The sequence below is a fragment of the Urocampus carinirostris genome, chromosome 11, assembly GCF_059441175.1.
Source record: "Urocampus carinirostris isolate Australia breed hairy pipefish chromosome 11, RoL_Ucar_1.0, whole genome shotgun sequence".
Lineage (NCBI taxonomy): Eukaryota > Metazoa > Chordata > Actinopteri > Syngnathiformes > Syngnathidae > Urocampus > Urocampus carinirostris.
The window spans coordinates 18792324-18810457 of NC_142359.1; the positions used below are offsets into that span (position 1 = coordinate 18792324).

At 41.6% G+C, this 18134-nt stretch overlaps 1 protein-coding gene across 8 annotated transcripts; it reads left to right on the forward strand.

Annotated features, from left to right (window-relative positions):
• The first annotated feature begins 5523 nt into the window (after nt 1-5523).
• On the forward strand, nt 5524-17041 carry LOC148356644 (phospholipid scramblase 1-like). Of its 8 annotated transcripts, none has more exons than XM_088348229.1 (8): nt 5524-5808; nt 6149-6218; nt 9176-9450; nt 12100-12142; nt 12206-12426; nt 15249-15410; nt 16259-16420; nt 16489-17041. In XM_088348229.1, exons 2-8 carry the CDS (start codon nt 6212-6214, stop codon nt 16546-16548), a joined length of 930 nt encoding a protein of 309 aa, XP_088204355.1. In that variant the 5' UTR covers nt 5524-5808; nt 6149-6211; the 3' UTR covers nt 16549-17041. The 8 variants fall into 8 exon arrangements, with proteins under 8 accessions (XP_088204355.1, XP_088204352.1, XP_088204351.1 ...); XM_088348226.1 differs by having other exon boundaries at nt 5525-5808; nt 6124-6218; XM_088348225.1 differs by having other exon boundaries at nt 5526-5742; nt 6124-6218.
• Nucleotides 17042-18134: the final 1093 nt, after the last annotated feature.

The window sequence follows — 18134 nt, forward strand, 5'->3', positions numbered from 1 at the left end:
TGGAAACACGATGCGTATGTGTGAATCCCTGCATGCTCTTCGTGTCCACGTCCCGCAAGGCAACTACCTTATTGTGGGCATTTGGGATTCAGTGTCTTGCCCAAGGACAGTTCAACATATTACACGGGGGAATCAAACCTGCGACCTCTTGATCCCAAGACGAGTCACTCTGGGTGATATTACATTTGTCAATGTTCAGAGACGCTTTTGAGAACAAGTCACGGCATTTAGATGGACCAATAACAAGCATTTCGGTCTTTTCAGAGTTAAGACGCAAGAATAATAATAATAATAATAATAATTTCCTTGTATTGTCATTCTGTGTAACAATGTACACAGAACGAAATGTCGATTGCACCTGACCCGATGCAGCCGCAGCCAAGAGAGGGCGCCGCCGACCACTTTTTAAGTCTTAGGAATGACTCGGCCGGGGCGCGAACCCGAACCTCCCAGTCTCAAAGCGGGCGCCTTACCATCTAAGTTGAGTGACATGCATTCTTTTATCTCAGTGAGGCAGGCCTCCATATTTCCACAGTTTTGTGTGGAAGATTCCTCCATCGGAAGATATAGTTGAGTGTCATCTGCGTAGCAATAAAAACTGATATTATACTTACGAATAATATAACCTAATGGAAGCATGTAAATGCTGAAAAGAAGGGGGCCAAGTACTGAACCCTGCGGAACACCACAGGTAACAACAAATTGTATGTAGAAAAAAAAGCAAGTCTAGCTCATTCGCTAAATCCTTATCGAAGACGGATCACAGTTATCACGTGGAAGACAAATCCTAATGTAGACGCAACAGTCAACCATAGACAAAGAGGAATAGACACGACGAGGACTCTGAAGCTTCTATCCATAGATGAAGTGACATCATTGTATGCAACATGTTGAGCAGGGTTTGAATTTCTCATTCCCAAAATGGGCAAAATAAACGTTTTAAACACAGTGGTACCTCTACTTAATTATTTCTACATACAGAAGTTTCAGGTTACAAAGTAACTAAACAGGAAAATGTTGCATCTGGTTACAAAGGCCTTTCAGGATACAAATCAAAAATACAGTACAGTACACGCTGCTGTTTTCTGCCCCCAGAGCTCTACTTGGCAACCTGATGCGTAGTGAATCCCTGCTCTTCGTGTCCCCTTCCCAGCATGCGCTTTTCCTCGTTTCTTTCCAGTTCTGCTACAGTCTACTGAATGGTACTGCTACAAAGAGCCATCATTCACAATGGCCCCCATGAAAGACATGCAGAAAAGTGAACAAGGAGAAAAGAAGAGGAAAAGACTTTTTCTGACCATCGAAACAAAACTAAATATGTTAATCCTGTGCAGTCCTTTGAGACATTTTTGTGATTAAGGGCTATACAAATAAATGTGACTTGACTTGACTTGACTTGAAAGATGCATTGGTTAAGGGTTAAAAGCCAAAGTCTGGATCCGTTTTTCAAGAAAAGAGGCCAGTTAAAAGGTAAATTAATATTTCGATTATTTCCTTCATTCTTTGTTTCTTTTTACATGATGTGCCTCTCTTTTTATGTTTACTGTGCGGTATTCTAAGTTGAAAGTGGATTTTTTTTCATGTTCTAATGCTCTTTTATGATTTATTAACAAAAATATACTGTATTTTTGCAGGGCTTGGAACGGATTAGCGCATTTACATGCAAAATACGTCTCTACTTACGAAGTTTTCAGGTTACCAAGCTACTCCCAGAGCGAGTTGAATTCGGAAGTAGAGGTACCACTGTTCTGTATGTTATAAAGATTGAGAATGTTGTTAGGAACTTATTTACCAGACACGCAACGAGCTTCATTAATGTGAAAGTTCTGCTATGGACGTAGTTAGACGCCTCAGGGTTTTGCAACCGTGGGGGTCAAACTGCTGTTCCACAAAGACCAGAATGGGAAACCCAAGAGAGCTTTGAAGACTGTTCATTCGATTGCAACAGAACGGCAGCCGAAACCTTGGAATCAGTAAGAATTCAAAACTTGAAAACTTGATTTTTAAAAAATAGTCAGCCAATAGAAAAACATTTCTACTATAAGTTATAGTCAAGTTACGACATATTTATTTGTGACGCCCTTAATCACAAGGAGTCTCACAGGGCTGCAGAGACTACAGACGATTATTTCACCATCCCTGATCTAAAACCTACATGAGGGCAAGGAAAAACTCTAAAACCTCAACCTGAGGAAAATGAAAAAATGTTGATAAGGCACCGCACATGAAGTAATCCTTAAAGGAAACCCCAATCGTTTAAAAAAGGATATTGATTTAAATCGGCGGTGGGCAACCGGGTCCTCGAGGGCTGCAATTTATGTAAGGTAACATACCAACCTGGAGTTGGAAAACTAAAGTCAAGTCATGTCATGTTTATTTGTATAACCCTTAATCACAAGAAGTGTCAAAAGGCTGTACAGACTATTACAGACTATTGGTACACCATCCCCTGATCTAAAACCTACATGAGGGCAAGGAAAAACCGCAACTTGAGGAAACTGAAGAAACCTTGAGAAGGGACTGCACATGAGGTAATCCCCCTTCCAGGATGACCAGGCTGTAATAGATGTTACAATAACGAATAATACACAGATATTGTCAACAGGAAATATAGATCATTCATAAGCTATGGTATACAGGAGTGTCTCAGAAAATTAGAATATTGTGATAAAGTTCTTTATTTTCTGTAATGCAATTAAAAAAACAAAAATGTCATACATTCTGGATTCATTACACATCAACTGAACTGGGGCCCGACTGGAGAACGCTGTCCAGCCTGCGGATTTCTTCTTGGCTCTTGGGATCACTAGTAGACCAGCATTTTCAGAGCGAAGGCTCCAGACCAGAACATAGGGGGAAATTAAATCTGAAAGATATGAGGGAGCAAGTCCATGCGTGATTTTGTAGAATACAAACAGAACCCTAAAATCACATCTTAAGCTTACAGCAGTCATGTCTAAAGTCCGGCCCGGGGGCCATTTATGGCCCGTGGTCAAATTTTTATTGGCCCTCGGCTTCTGTCATAAAATTAATAATATGTGGCTCGCCAGTAGTGTTGAAAGCACTATAAAATCATTTGGCCACCTTGCCTTTGGCTTTCTGTGAGAATTTAAGCCCACCCCATTTACAACATGTGGAAATAAAAAAGAAAACTGACTGAGAGAAAATTCGAGTAGTTTTTTCACCCAAATCCGAAACAAATCCTAATTTGCCAAGAGACAGTGACTGTTTTAAAAAAATGTAATTTCAAGAGGCACTGCCAGCTCAAACGTGCTACAAAAACCTAATTGAAACCGAACACTGTGAAAAGGGGAAGCAAATGGAAGCTGTTTTAACGGCACTGCTGCGCTTTTTTTATGGGACACTGCAAGTCAAATGAAAATGGTACAAAGAAGAGCTGCGAGGGCGTGCCGCTGAACGCCAAGCACTGAAAACTATTCACGGAGGATGAATTTATTAAAAACTGTTCAAAGAATGCAAAGCTGAATAGTCGGCCCTCATATATTTTCACTATACCAAATCTGTCCTGCTTTCTAAAAAGTTTGTACACCCTTGGCTTACAGGGAGCCAATGCAGGTTAGCTAATATCAGGGTAATGTATAAATATCTCAATAACCCAGTACTGGGGAGGTATTTTCAGAACAGGTCTGCGGGCACCTCAACTGCCCTCAGGGGGCACCCTGGCACCACGACCCCATGCACGACAGAAACACTTAAAATGTCAATAGAAAGTTTAAACTAATAGGAAGTACAGTGGAACCTCGGTTTTCGAACGCCTCTCAGTTCGAACAAATCGGTGATTGACCAAAAATTTTGAGAAATTCTTGCTTCGCTGTTCGGTCAAAAAATCGGAGTTCGATCGCCGGTACGCTAGGGTGCGATGCTGAGCGGCGTACGGATGTAGATCGTGTAGATTGCCCCCACCCCTCGTGAAGAACTGTTATCACGTGCGCACTTGCTTCTTTTCGCTTTCGTTTTTAATATCGGTGAACGGAGTGTTTTAGCCCCTAATTATGCCTCCGAAGAAGGTCGGTGCAAGCAAGACAGGTGAAAAAAGAAAAGTCGTTTGTACAACTATTGCCTTTAAGAAAGACATAATAGCTAAATATGAAAGAGGTGTGCGAGTTTCCGATCTTTCGATGGAATACAGCATGGCTTCTGCTGACCACCACAAAGGTAAGAAATCCTATACATAATTCTTTTCTTCATCGTTTTTTTAATTTTTACACATTCATGTTAGCGTAATCTTTCGTACGGAAGATTACCATAACGCGAATGTACGATTAGCCTGGGTTAGCTTCATGTTTACGTTCATGGTAAACATTCAGGGTGTTGGAACGGATTAAAACGATTTACATTACAGTGGAACCTCGGTTTTCGAACGCCTCTCAGTTCAAACAAATCGGTTCTCGACCAAAATTTTGAGAAATTCTTGCTTCGCTTTTTGTTCAAAAAATTGGAGTTCGAACGCCGGTACGCTAGGGGCGATGCTGAGCGGCGTACGTGTGTAGATTGCCCCCACCCCTTGTGAAGAACTGTTGTCACGGCAACGCGCACTTCTCTGCTTTCGTTTTTCAAAAGCGGTGAAGAGAGTGTTTTAACTCCTAATTATGCCTCGGAAGAAGGTTGGTGCAAGCAGCAAAGTTGCTACAGGTGAAAAAAGAGGAGTAGTGCGTACAACTATTGCATTTAAGAAAGAAATAATAGCAAAATATGAATAAGGTGTGGGAGTTTCCCTTCTTTCAGGAATACAGCACGGCTTCTGCAGACAACCGCCAAGGTAAGAAATCCTACTCATAATTCTTTTCTTTATCCTTTAACCGCTCACCACTTTTTTGTGGAGACCCGGGCGCTAAATGACGTGTAAACGGCCTGTTTTTATTTTATTTTTACACGTTCATGTTCATTCCATACGAAAGATTACGCTAACGCAAACGTACGATTAGCCGGGGTTAGCTTCATGTTTACGTTCATGGTAAACATTCAGGGTGTTAGAACGGATTAAAAATGATTTACATTCCTTTTAATGGGAAAAACAATTTTGGTGATTGAACAAATTGGTTTTCGAACAGGGTTCTGGAACGGATTATTTTTTTGGTTTGAACAAATTTATTGACACTAATAACAGAAAACAATCATGACAATCTCAACAGCAATTAAGCACATTCACAATACTATATTCCAATATGACGTTTTTAACAGCAAACGCAATGTGAGGTTTGAACAACTCGTCTCGAAAATCTTATTAGCAATCAAGCATATTCACAATTTCATTATATAACATCTTTGTTAGTGTCAATAGATCCGTCCAGGCCAAAGTCGATTGTCCTCGGTCTGAACAAATGGTCGAGAACCGAGATTCCACTGTATCTAATAGGAAGTATGCCTATTGGAGTAATGTCTCCCTCTTGTGGACAATAACAGCCCAACAACAGAAAGGCCAATGACGTCAGGTACAGAAAGAGAAACAAATCAAAAACAGAAGCGTCTTAATGCACGTATACGATTAGTATCGCGTATTAGTTAAGTAATGCCATTCGCAAACCATTACGCTCATAGACAAAGCGTTTTCGACCATTTTATACCACAAAAGAACATAAGTCTGCTTAAAAAGAAGAGGGCGGGGAGATGTCGGGAAGGGGTTGCGAAGACTCCACCTAAACTCATTCGGAACGAACGACGAAACAAAATTGTTCGTTGTCTTCCTCGGTAGAGGAACACAAGCTGCTTCTACTCCCTCAGGTGACTTTTATATGTTATCCTCCATCTTTACGCGAACATTTCAACAAACGACGTGAAACTCTAAAGGTGAAGGAGACTTTTCTTCCTCCGGGGTTTAAAAACTAGGGAGACTCGCGTAGGTTTGTCTCCAACCGCCACCATGCAGCTGTTTTATTGTGTTTATTGGTAAAACTATGCGTCTTATTATTCTATTTTATTTTTAAAAACAACTCCTGAAGCGCAATTCCTCGAGTGTTTTCATATTAGAGCGAAAGCGCGACTTTACGTGTTTGAATCATAACTGTGCCTTTTTAAAATTTGAATGAGGTCTTGTATTGCCATTTGAAGTTATTGTGTTACTTTGTTAGTTAGCTAATATTGTTGTAACCTCTTGATGCCTAGCACTCATTTATTTCCTCGGAAGCAGAAACCGGAAATAGAGGAAAAGGTTAAAGCAGCCGCCAGTGCCTGGAAGTCTCACTCAATCGTTATGTCTGGTAAGTATCCCGCTCATTTAATTTTCCTTTACTCTTTCACAATACTAGTAAATACGGGGTAGTATTGGTCTATACCAGGGGTGTCAACTTTATTCTAGCTGGGGGCCACATTCCAGAAAAAAAAATCTCACTGGCCCGGACTAGTAAATTTAAGAGAAAGAAAGAAAGGGAAAAAGCGAGGGATTAGAAGAAAGAGAGACAAGGAAGACAGAGTTAGAGAGAAGGTAAGATATACAGAAAAGGGGAGAAAGGGGCAGCAGTAGTTCAGGAGGTAGAGCGCTTCGAATCCCGGCTCGTCCGTGTTACATGTCGAAGTGTCCTTGGGTAAGACACTGAACCCCTAATACCCCCAATAAGCAGGTTAGCTCCTTACATGGCTGCAAGGCCGCTATTGGGAAATGTGGAGCACATTGTAAAGCGCTTTGGGAAGTCATTGACTTGAAAAGCGCTATATAAATGCAGATCATTTCATTTCATTTCAAAGTGAAATAGGGAGAGCACAAATAAGAGAGAGCACAATAGAGAAAGAAAGGGAGGAAATAAAGTAAAGTAAAAGTCTCTGCATTTATATAGCACTTTTCAAGTCAATGAAGATCTCCCAAAGTGCTTTACAACGTGCTTCACACTTACCCATTCACACACACACCGATAGCAGTGTCATGAATTATGCTAAATTATCATGGACACGAAAACAAACATGCCTTAGAAAACATCCATCCATCATCTGCACCGCTTATCCTCAGTAGGGTCGCGGGGGTGCTGGAGCCCATCCCAGCAGTCCTTGAGCAGTGGGCAGAGGACACCCTGAACTGGTTGCCAGCCAGTAGCAGGACACACAGGGATAGACAACTTACTGGCTCATTCGCACCTAGGGACAATTTGGACCGGCCAATTGACCTGACATGCATGTTTTTGGAATGTGGGAGGAACCCGGAGCTCCTGGAGGAAACCCACACAAGCACAGGGAGAACGTGCAAACTCCACATGCGCTAACCACTGTGCAGCCGTGCTGCCCGCTTAGAAAACAATTAAATGAATTATGAATATAATGAGTTTCCTTCTCGTAAGCTTTGTTCAAAACCAGTATCATGCCGCAGCCTGAACTTTGATTTAAGAGTTCAATTCCTACATGGGCAAGTTTGCAACTCAATTTATTTTAACACAAAGGCCCCCACATCTACTCTAAAATATTTTTGATTTATTCTATGCTTACTGACACCGTAGACCTAAAAATGAACTTTGACCACGGCTCGCCTTGCTCACGTGCGAGGGCATTACAGTCACTAGGGAAATGAAGGATACACAAGGAATTCAAGGTGCAATCCGTGCGCATAAAAATTGAGTTGAAAATTGCATTATTTCACTGAGAACAAGAGAGGGAAACACAAAAAAGAGACAGAAATAAAGTGAGAGAAGGAAGGGTCAAAGGAATAAGAGAATATAGAAGTCCATATAGAAAAAGACAAAGGAAGCGAAAAAAGTGAGCATGAGAAAGGAAGGAAACAGCGGAAGAAAAAATGGGGAGAGAGAGAAAGAGAGATGGGGTGAGAAATAAATGATAAAGGAAGAGAGAGAAATAGATTGAGAAAGAGAGAAAAAAAGAAAAGGAGAGAGGGAAACAGAAAAAATGATAGAAAGAAATACTACTACAGTTTCGCTCCGAGTGGTGCCTGGCTTGGGTGACATCAAGCGGACATTTTTAAAACTGCATTTTTCTCCCGCGCTTCTCTTGCGGGCCGTATTAAAACCCTTGGCGGGCCTGATATGGACCGCAGGCCGCCTTTTTGCCACCAGTCGTCTATACTGATTTCATACTGATTCTTTTTGCCTGGTAATGTTATGATCATTGAATATTTGAACCTTTCCCCACTTCAGTTGGTTTATCATTTCAATAAACACAGAACAAATATTCCTGGGACTAAAATGTTTATTTCTTAAAGAAATATAAATATTTATATTAAAACTGTTTCAACACACAAACCGAGAGAATAAAACAAAAACAAAAAAGCAACAATGTATTTAAAATACAAATACTGTACGATTATATGTCAACTAAATTACCTTCCATTGCAGAATATTTTGAAAAGTAATTAAACTAAAGTGTCAATTGTCCCTCATTGGCACCTTAGCGAAAACAACATATTTACAGGCTTCTCTTCAGAAACAGTAACTTGTTTACGTTTTGTAGCAGCTTGTTGCTTTCTGCAGAGTCCGCTTTTTTCATGTTTTTATGTAAATTTGTGGCAATGCCACAGTAGCAGACTTCTTTACCAAACTGATTACTCCTGGCATTGTCCGAGCTGCGCTTCCTGTTTGCCTCATTTTTGGCCTCTTGTAGGGTAGGTAGCATACATTTTGCCCTCACTTCCGCCTAGCAGGCAGAATGCAGCAGCAAGCCAGGTAGGAAGAGGTGCTAAAAGTATGTAATTGACAGGCGCACAAACATGGGTAAACATTTTACGGGTGGTCAAGGGGGCTGGGTAAGAGAAGGGTCGCGCTATCTAGTTAATATGTACAATAAAGATCATCAAAGTTGTATTGGCTTGAATGTTACTTGAATCTTACTGAGGCGAGTCAGACTCTGTTTCGTTTAACTGCCTGACGTGCTTTCTCTTTAAATGTTCATGCGTCCCCCATCTACCGCCATGATACGCAAAGTCTGCTTTGAGAACTTTGTAAAAAGCCTTTTTACAGGCTCAAATGCTCCCAAACATTAGAGGTTTATGTTGACGTCGTCGTTTCTGTATGTTACCTCTCGAGACTAAGACGCTATTGCGCATGAACGACTCTCAGCACAGATTAAAATAATGTTATACGCCTCACTCTGTTGGAAAAACATGTCTAGCGACAATAGTCGGCAATAGAAGTCATTGTTGACTTTTTCTATCATCGTTTTTTTGTTGGCAACGCTGCAGCAATACATGACACCAAATTCCCCCTGTGGCTATTTCCGCCAGGTTACAACTCACAGCCGCCCTATCCCATGACTCATCCAGGGGGCCAATCTGTGGCCCCTTATCCCGCCTTTCAGGGTGGATACGGTGACCCTGCCCAAGCCCCCGCTCCGGGATTCAACATGAACTACGACCAAGGTCAACCTCCTGTCATGTTTCAACCCGCACCAATGGGGGCCTTCCCTACGTACGGCTCTCCCGGGGCCATCAGCCCTGCGCCGGCCCAGGCGCCTGCGGTCCCTGTCGGGGTCCCGCCAGGACTGGAATACCTAACCCAGGTAACTTTTCAAATCTCAGAATGGTTTTCTTGTTTTAATCGTCCTCGCTAATCTCAAAATGTTTTTTTTGTTGATTTAATCGTTCTCACTAAGGTTATCAATTTTACAACAAACGGGAAGTATAACCTACAGTAAATTCTGGACTACAGAGCGATTAAAAGCCCCGTGCTCAAATTCAAGAACGAAACTCAATTTTGTCTTTGTACAAGCTTCATTGGATTTTAAGCCGCATGTTTAAACAGCTACAAAAATAAATGTATACACGTCTGTTTCCATGGGCAGCACGGCGGCACAGTGGTTAGCGCGTGTGCGGCACAGTTCTAAGGTCTTGGGAACCTCCTGTGTGGGTTCAAATCCAGCTACCGAACTTACTGTGCGAGTTTGTATGTTCTCCCCGTGCTTGCGTAGGTTTTCCGGTTTCCTCCCACATTCCAAAGACATTCATTTCAGGTGGATTGGCTAGTCCAAATTGTCCCTAGGTGTGAACGAGCGAGCGAGTTGTCTGTCCCTGTGTGCCCTGCGATTGGCTGGCAACCAGTTCAGGGTGTCCCCTGCCCACTGCTCAAGGACTGCTGGGATGGGCTCCAGCACCCCCGCGACCCTACTGAGGATAAGCGGTGCAACTAATGAGATGAGACGTCTGTTTCCTACATTTCAAGGCTGGTGCACACCAGGCACGAAATATCCGCCGAATTTGGGATTGATGCCTTTGACAGCCGAACGCCGAGGCCACTGTGCCCTTGTGTAGTTTTGCTCAGAGTTGTTTACATCACGTAACTTCGGCTCATGTGCCTATTCAAATGGTGATTACAAATTCGAGCACATATTTACTACTGCGCCAACAGAAATCCCGAATGAGGGCTGCGTCGCGAAAAATGCCCTATATTTCTAGACGATAGAGCCAGGGCAACTATACTGTGGAGAATTGTGCCAAATTGCAACACAGGCGTGTCTTTTTGTGTTGTTGTCATTGGTAGTTGCTGCTGTATCAGACCAAATTGCATTTGCTTGTTATCATTTTTTGAGGACTAAAGAAATTCAGCGAGCTGACAATGACGGCAATGATACGGAAAGAAAATTGTAGCGTTTTTGATCATTTCCACTGCTGCTTGTGGGTGTAAATATTTAAATATCAAGAGTACGTTGTCACTATTTATTTAAGTGCTGTAAAACCTCCCCTTTTGCTCCTCTTATGTATTACAGTGGTATCTCTACTTAAATATGTCTACATATGAAAGTTTCAGGTTCTAAAGTACCCGAACTGGAAAATATTGCCTGTAGTTACCAAGGCGTTTCGGATAAAAAGTCAAAAATACAGTACAGTACAACACGTCGCCATTAACCGCTCCCAGAGTTCTACCTGGCAATGCCAATGCGTATGCGGGAATCCCGGGATGTTTTTTGTCCCCACAGTTAGTCAAAAGGTCAAATAATATTTTTATTATGTCCTTTTATACTTTTTTTTTTTTTTTTTTTACATGGTTTACCTTTCGTTTTTTTGTGCGATGATCTAATTTCAATATGTATTTGTTTATGCCCTGATGCTAGTTTATGATTTATAAAAAATATATATACAGTACAGATGCTGCTCTACTTACGTTCGAGTTAGGTTCCGGGCTATAGTTCCTAAGTTGAATTCGTTCGTGAGTTGCTTCAGTGCTATATTTTGTATGTTTAAGGCTTGTTTTGTTCTAAAAAATAAACCTTTCATAAAATAATATGCTCTCTAAAGTTAAATTTACCTTACTTTTGGAAGATGGGCTTCAAGAGGTCTTCCTCCGTGGTAGAGTGGACGAAAAAAAAGCGATCCACCCATTTTCTCAACCGCATCAAGTTTCTTATTCCACTTCATTTCAAAAGAAACGGCTCGCCTCTTCTTTACACTTTACACCAACCATATTGAATGGATGCACGAGATATTAAACGATAAAAATGTCAAAGTTCTTAGCACGCTGGAGATACAGTATAGAATGTTTACACACGAACTTGGAAGAGGATGCTGATCTTCGGGGTGGATGCTGGGTGACCTTTCACAGCGCCACACACTGGTAGCCCTACAGTAATGTCCTGTACTTGGAAAAAAAGGTGCACGCAATACAAAATCTAACTTACAGCAATGTCCGGATTTTTCGACATCCCGAAAAAATATTCGTATCTACCGTTTTTTGTAAGTCTATTGGTCGTAAGTAGGGGAGCGTCTGTATACTGGGCCCTGGAACGGATTAGCACCAACTGTGAGTTGTAACCTGGCGCATTTACATTTAAAAGGCGTCTCTACTTACAAATGTTTCAGGTTACAAAGTTACTCGCAGAACGAAATACATTTGTAAATAAAGGGACAAAAGTATGAAAAATGGGAGTCATAAATGTTTGCAGACATCACCACAATATTTCGGATTTGAAATGCATACGTTGTGGAAAAGAGCAAATTGCCTATTTCCTCTGCGCCACCACCACAAAGAAAAGAAAAATAAGCCACATAGTATTCGAATCCGCAGTGTTGAAAATGTAATCATAAAGTAGTGGCCAGTATTCCGGAATTTACAATTCTTACCCAGAGTACATGTGACTGATTCTACCCATTGAACTTTGAACATCTGCACGGCTGTAAAAGTGTTTTTATGGTTCAATAAAAATTACCTTTGGCAGATTGACCAGATCCTGATCCATCAGAAAGTGGAGCTCCTGGAAGGTAGGCTGCCCCAGTGACTCCTCGCCCAAGGACTCCCGCGTGTTGACTGTTTGCCATCTTCAGCGTTTATCGGTTTCGAGACCAACAACCAGTACGAGATCAAGAACAGCTTGGGGCAGAAGATCTACAAAGCCAAGGAGAAGAACGACTGCTGCACGAGAAACTGCTGCGGCTCGCTGCGAAGCTTCGACATGAAAATCAAAGACAACAGCGATCGTGAAGTCATCCGCCTCATCAGGCCCTTCCGCTGCGTCTCCTGTTGGTGTCCCTGTTGTCTGCAGGAGGTCTGATTGCATTCCTTTTTTTCCTCTGTCCAATCAGGTTTCAACCTCTGACATCATCAGTGTTGGACAGTTACTAGTTACATAGTCTAAGAAGTAATTCGGTTTCTGCCCAGATTAAACACCAAAAAGTGGCACGTTACTCTGAAAGTAACCATTATCCAGTTACAAATCACCATATATACTCGCATAGAAGCTTACCCTCTAAAATCCTATATATATATATATATATATGAAAAGAGAAATAGAAGGAAATGGGTACACCAACCTGCAGAAGAGGACAACTTTTATATGTTTTGGCTTAGGCATTCTTGAGAGCTTGCAAACAAAACCGTAGCCATGACTCTTCATATCCATTTTGTGTTTGGGCTTCAGACCACTCGAAGATCTCCTTCTCCATTTCCGGGTACTGTCCAAGATGGCATTTTTTTTCTCCAGCCATGGTTTATTGAAAAAAAAGTTTTTACAAAAACAAGACAAACATTTATCACTTACCTGTGCTCAGGTCTGGCCCATTGATTTGCCTGTATAAGCCACACCTCTGTCCCCACAGTTGCCAACCATTTGCTAATAGTGACACACAACCAAATATGCACATTTAAGCCCCTGATTTCAGTAATTTATTCTTTTGTTGTAAATTCAACTAAGATGCGAGTATATATGGCAGGGAGAATATCTCTATAAGGTGAAGTTCAGTGATTTCATACTCTGCGCTTGAGACAACATCACCATAACTGCACTTAGTTGTATTTTGTAAGTGAATATAAACATGTGCGCACCAGTTCCAACTCTGGTCACCATGTCAGAGTTATTCTGCCCATTCTGCAAATTGCACCCAGTTTTATTTAAGACTTAAGATGTCACATGTTAAATTGTTTTTCAATTTCTCTCCGGACAAAATCTATACCTTTTTGTCATAATGCAGTGGAGTTTTGCTTTACAGCTTGAGGAGAAAGTGTGTATTATTTAGTGCCCCAAGTCATGTTTATTCGTGACGCCCTTAATCACAAGGAGTCTCAAAGGGCTGTACAGACTAGGAAAAACTCAAAAACCTCAACCTGAGGAAAATGAAAAAATTTTGAAAAGGCACCGCACATGAAGTAATCCTTAAAGGAAACCCCAATCGTTTGAAAAAGCATATTGATTTAAATCGGCGGTGGGCGACCGGGTCCTCGAGGGCTGCATGTCCTGCTTGTTTTTGGAGGTTTCTTTTCTTCAACTCAAGTGATAGAAATGATCATCTTCTGTAGCAAGCTGGCAGGAGCTTTTCAATGATTAAGGTGATTGGAATTACTTGAGTTGAAGAGGAGAAAGATCCAAAAACATGCGGTTCTCGAGAATCGTAAGCCCCTCAGGAACAGGTTGCTTACTACTGATTTAAATACAGTATTGAAATCCTAGCAAATGCTTCAATTTTAATGTGGTGTTTTCAAGGATTTAAGAGTGCTCGAATTTAGGGTGAAGCACTTTTAAATGCTCTAAATTCTTGCCATGTTTCTCAACATGTCTGCTTAAAAATGACACCAACATTGCTCTCTCGTGGCTTCACTTTGCCATTGCGTACTTCCCTCGTGAGTAACGTAAGCTGACATTCGTTTGTACAGCATTGTTCTATGGAGCATCACCGCTCCCTACAGGATAGGTGCATGCTACACCTAAACAGGGCACTACGAAATGTGTATTAGTGCAAGGATTATGCACAATAATGGACCGTGCAAAAAACGAAGGTAGCGTTTCCCAGTGGTAGATTGTAATGGGAAGAACTTCCTGCAACTGAAAATGTAAGATACATATGTCATTTTTAGAGATTTGTGTTGAATAGTCAAATCATGTTTATTTGTATAGCCCTTGATCACAAAGAGTTTAAAAGGGCTGCACACACCACAGATTATTGCAAACCATAGACTATTATTACACCATTCCCTGATCTAAAACCTACATGAGGGAAAGGAAAAATTTATATAGATCTGCATTTTTAAACATACCCTTGAGCCCAGATTTTTTTCATTTAACATTTTTCATAAGGTTCACTAAGAGGGAGTTGACATCATAGTCCGCTATCATGCTGCTACCAGAACCCAAAGAAACTCATTTTTGAGTTGCACTACACAATACACTGACATTTAAAGGTCAAAAAAATTTCCCACTGTGTCTTTAAAAAGTTGAGCAACTGGTTTTTCAGGACTTAACTGTCCTTTGTCCTGTCCTCTCTGACTGCGAGCCTCTTCCTTGTGCTCCTGAGTGGAATCATGCGACTTCTGGAATGTATTCACCCGCACCGTCCCCAATAAGCAGTCCTTCCACGGCAATACCAATTCTTGACTTACTTGACAAACAATCCTCCTTGAGAAACCCTCTTTTTTTCCAAAAACCTTTTAATGGAGGGGTCTCAAACACGATTGACTTGGGGGCCGCCAGAGATAGGGTCTTGCACACGAAATAAGATCTTATAATAAAATTAATTAATAATTTACAAAAAACAATGAATCAGTAATAAATAAATCCATCATTTGCTCGGGCTGCAATAATATTAAAGGGACAGTGTATTATTTAGCTCCCCCAGTGGTGAAAAAAAATGTCAACGTGCATTTTTTTAAATACTCGCAGAGGGAGCTGACATAACTGTTTGCCATCTTGCAGCTACGGGTACAGTTTTTTTTTATACACAAATTCACCAAGTAAAAAGTATAGTGATTTTAAAAATATTCCTAGAAGTTGAAAATGTCCCAAGTAAATGTAACTCGTGACCACCCACCTCTGCGTTACTGTAATACCAAGCTAGAGAGTAACTCTAGAATTTGTTTTTGTCAAAACGTAACCAACAGATGGAGGTGCAAGCGCCGCCGGGTACCACAGTGGGCTACGTCAAGCAGGACTGGCACCCGGTCTTCCCCCGTTTCTCCATCCAGGGGGCCAACAAGGAGACCCTCATGAAGCTGGAAGGGCCCTGCTTTGCCTGCAACTGCTGCAGCGACGTCAACTTTGAGGTGACACGCAGCAAAGAGGAACACCTTTTATTGGGGGCTGCAAGTTAAAGACACTTTAATTAGTAACTCTTGAAACGATTGGTCGAATAATCGGATAACAACTGTTACGGTGGCGCACACTTGTGCACCATTGTCGTTTTCCTTCTGCTCAATCGTTGTCAACGTTTGCCTTTTTCTTCACCTTATCACAAAGTTTCTTGAGACCGATTATTATGGGCAAACAAAGGCAAAAGAAAACACAAAATCACAATGAAATAAGATGTGATCCCCTCAAACAAAATTGGGACGGTGAAGATAGACTGAAAAGGAAGAAGTGTTTAGGAAGGGGGATGGCATGTGGATACTGCATAGCCATTGGGTGGTTATGCCTGTTCATTTGGTTTTAAGTGTCCTTGGGAAATATACGCATCTAAAATGCACAATGCCTGTAATCAATTGACTATTGGCTTAAAAGATACCTGAAATTTTACTGTGCCTTCTCTTTAAATGTTGGTGCATTGTCAGGGTATTGCCATGCTAGGCAAGGTCTGCTTTTTTATTAACCTTCTCCGGGCTAGAAAACTCCCAAAGTTTTGGTACGCGTACTTAATGTCGAGGCCGTCTTTTCTGTATCTCGCCATTCGAGACTACGGACGCTATTAAGAATGAGCGACTCTCAGAGATCACAATCATGTTAAATGCTTCACTCTGTTGGAAAAAATGTGTCATACGACATTGACCATCAATGGCATTCTTTTTATACTACTTCTGAGATCGATTTTTGATGACCACATCGACTAATTGTTGCAGCCCTACCTTTTGCAACTTGAATTTTTATCACGTTTTTTTTTCTTTCTCGGGGCACGCAGCTCACGGGTAAAGACGGCGGGCATCCCATCGGCCGAATCAGCAAGCAGTGGAGCGGCCTCTTGAAGGAAGTCTTCACCGACACGGATAATTTTGGCATCCAGTTCCCCCTGGACCTGGACGTGAAGATGAAAGCCGTACTCCTGGGCGCATGCTTCCTCATCGTACGTTCGTGTGCCTTTGTTTCCCTTTTTTTTCACAGCACGTCACCGTTGTCTTTTTCTCTCGGCAGGATTTCATGTTCTTCGAGAAGGTGGGCGAGGCCAATCAGCGCAGTACCGTCTTCTCTTAAGACGAACGGCAAGCATTGCAATTTCTTCATCTTTTTGTTGCTTTGCTTTGAGGGCATTCGAATAGGACGCCATTATTTAAGTTGTCTGTCACGCAAGCCGGGCTTTCCCAAGTTATACAACACATTGATCGCATACTCAGACACATATAACCATAACAAGATTGAAAGTAAGTCAAGTCATATTGAAATGGGCTTACTTTTATACTCTTCTTTTGGGCAGCCCGGCTTATTGAGGCTCACTTCCAAAAGGGTGCGAATTGGTAATGGCGCTCTTGCTACAAATTTGTTCCTATTCAACTAGTGCCAGTCATATAGCCTAGTGCACAATGTGTGACTTACTCAAGTGCCTATTTACTACCAGCAAATGTCGATGTTACTACCTCCAATCTAACCCTGTCACATTTCTACAAACCACTTCTACACATTCATCAATATATTAAAGTTTCAAAATGTGACCTATGTTGGAATATATATAAATAAGATTTTGATACCAGTGTGGAACATGCTCCGTGTTTTTTGTATTTGATTATTATATCCATCCATTATCTGCACTGCTTATCCTCAGCAGGGTTGCGAGGGTCCATTCCAGCAATCTTAGGGGAATGGGCAGGGGACACCATGAACTGGTTGCCAACCAGACACAGAGACATGCAACCACTCGTTCATTCACACCTAAGGACAATTTAGACCAGCCAATTAACCTGACATGACCGGAGTAAACTCACACAGGCAAGGGAGAACATGCAAACTCTGCATGGGGATGCTGCAGTAACTGGACTTGAACTCTGAACCTCTGCATTGTGGGGCTGCGTGCTAACCACGCATCAGCCGTGCCACTCTCCATTCGGTATTTGCCATAACCCTACCATGAATTGTGTTTCAAAGTAAAGTACAGTGCCTAGCGCAAGTATTGGCCCCCTAAAAACTTTGTTGCCACATTCCAGGCTTAAAATATTTTTAAGAGTCAACAATATGCCAGACAAAATCGTGAAGTGGAACCAAATTATTTCAACATTTTGTATTTATAACAAAACAATGTTATTATGTTTAACTTTACATTACTATCACAGATCCCGCATGGGTCGTCAGGGCACCATTAAGAATGCAACTTTGGACAGCTTTGTCTACTGTTGAAGGTTCCTGGCCTGCAAAGTCGGCACCAGTCTTTTCCTCAATGTTGTCGACCCAGTTTTTTTCGGTCTTCCTCTCCTGCCCCCTTGGACTGTGCCCTGGAGAATGACCTTGGCCAGTCCCGATGATCTTGTGACGTGGCCATACCATAGAAGTTCTTCATAGGGTCCAATGTGCCATCTGATGGTGTTGCGCACTGTTTCCTTTGTCACATGAGCTATGGAGCTGATTTCCAGGAGTTTCCTGTAGAATCACATCTCCTTGGCCTGGATTTACCTTTCCAGCTTCACTGTGAAGAGTCTATGCCTCGCAAGCCTAGAGGTATTCTATATATGTATTTCAATAATACAAGTTTCTGAGACTTTGGCGAAATCAATGAAACCCACCAAGTTCTTTCTATATATGGGAAACACTGTAGGAGAAATAGAAATAATCACAAATAAATGTTCTTCTCA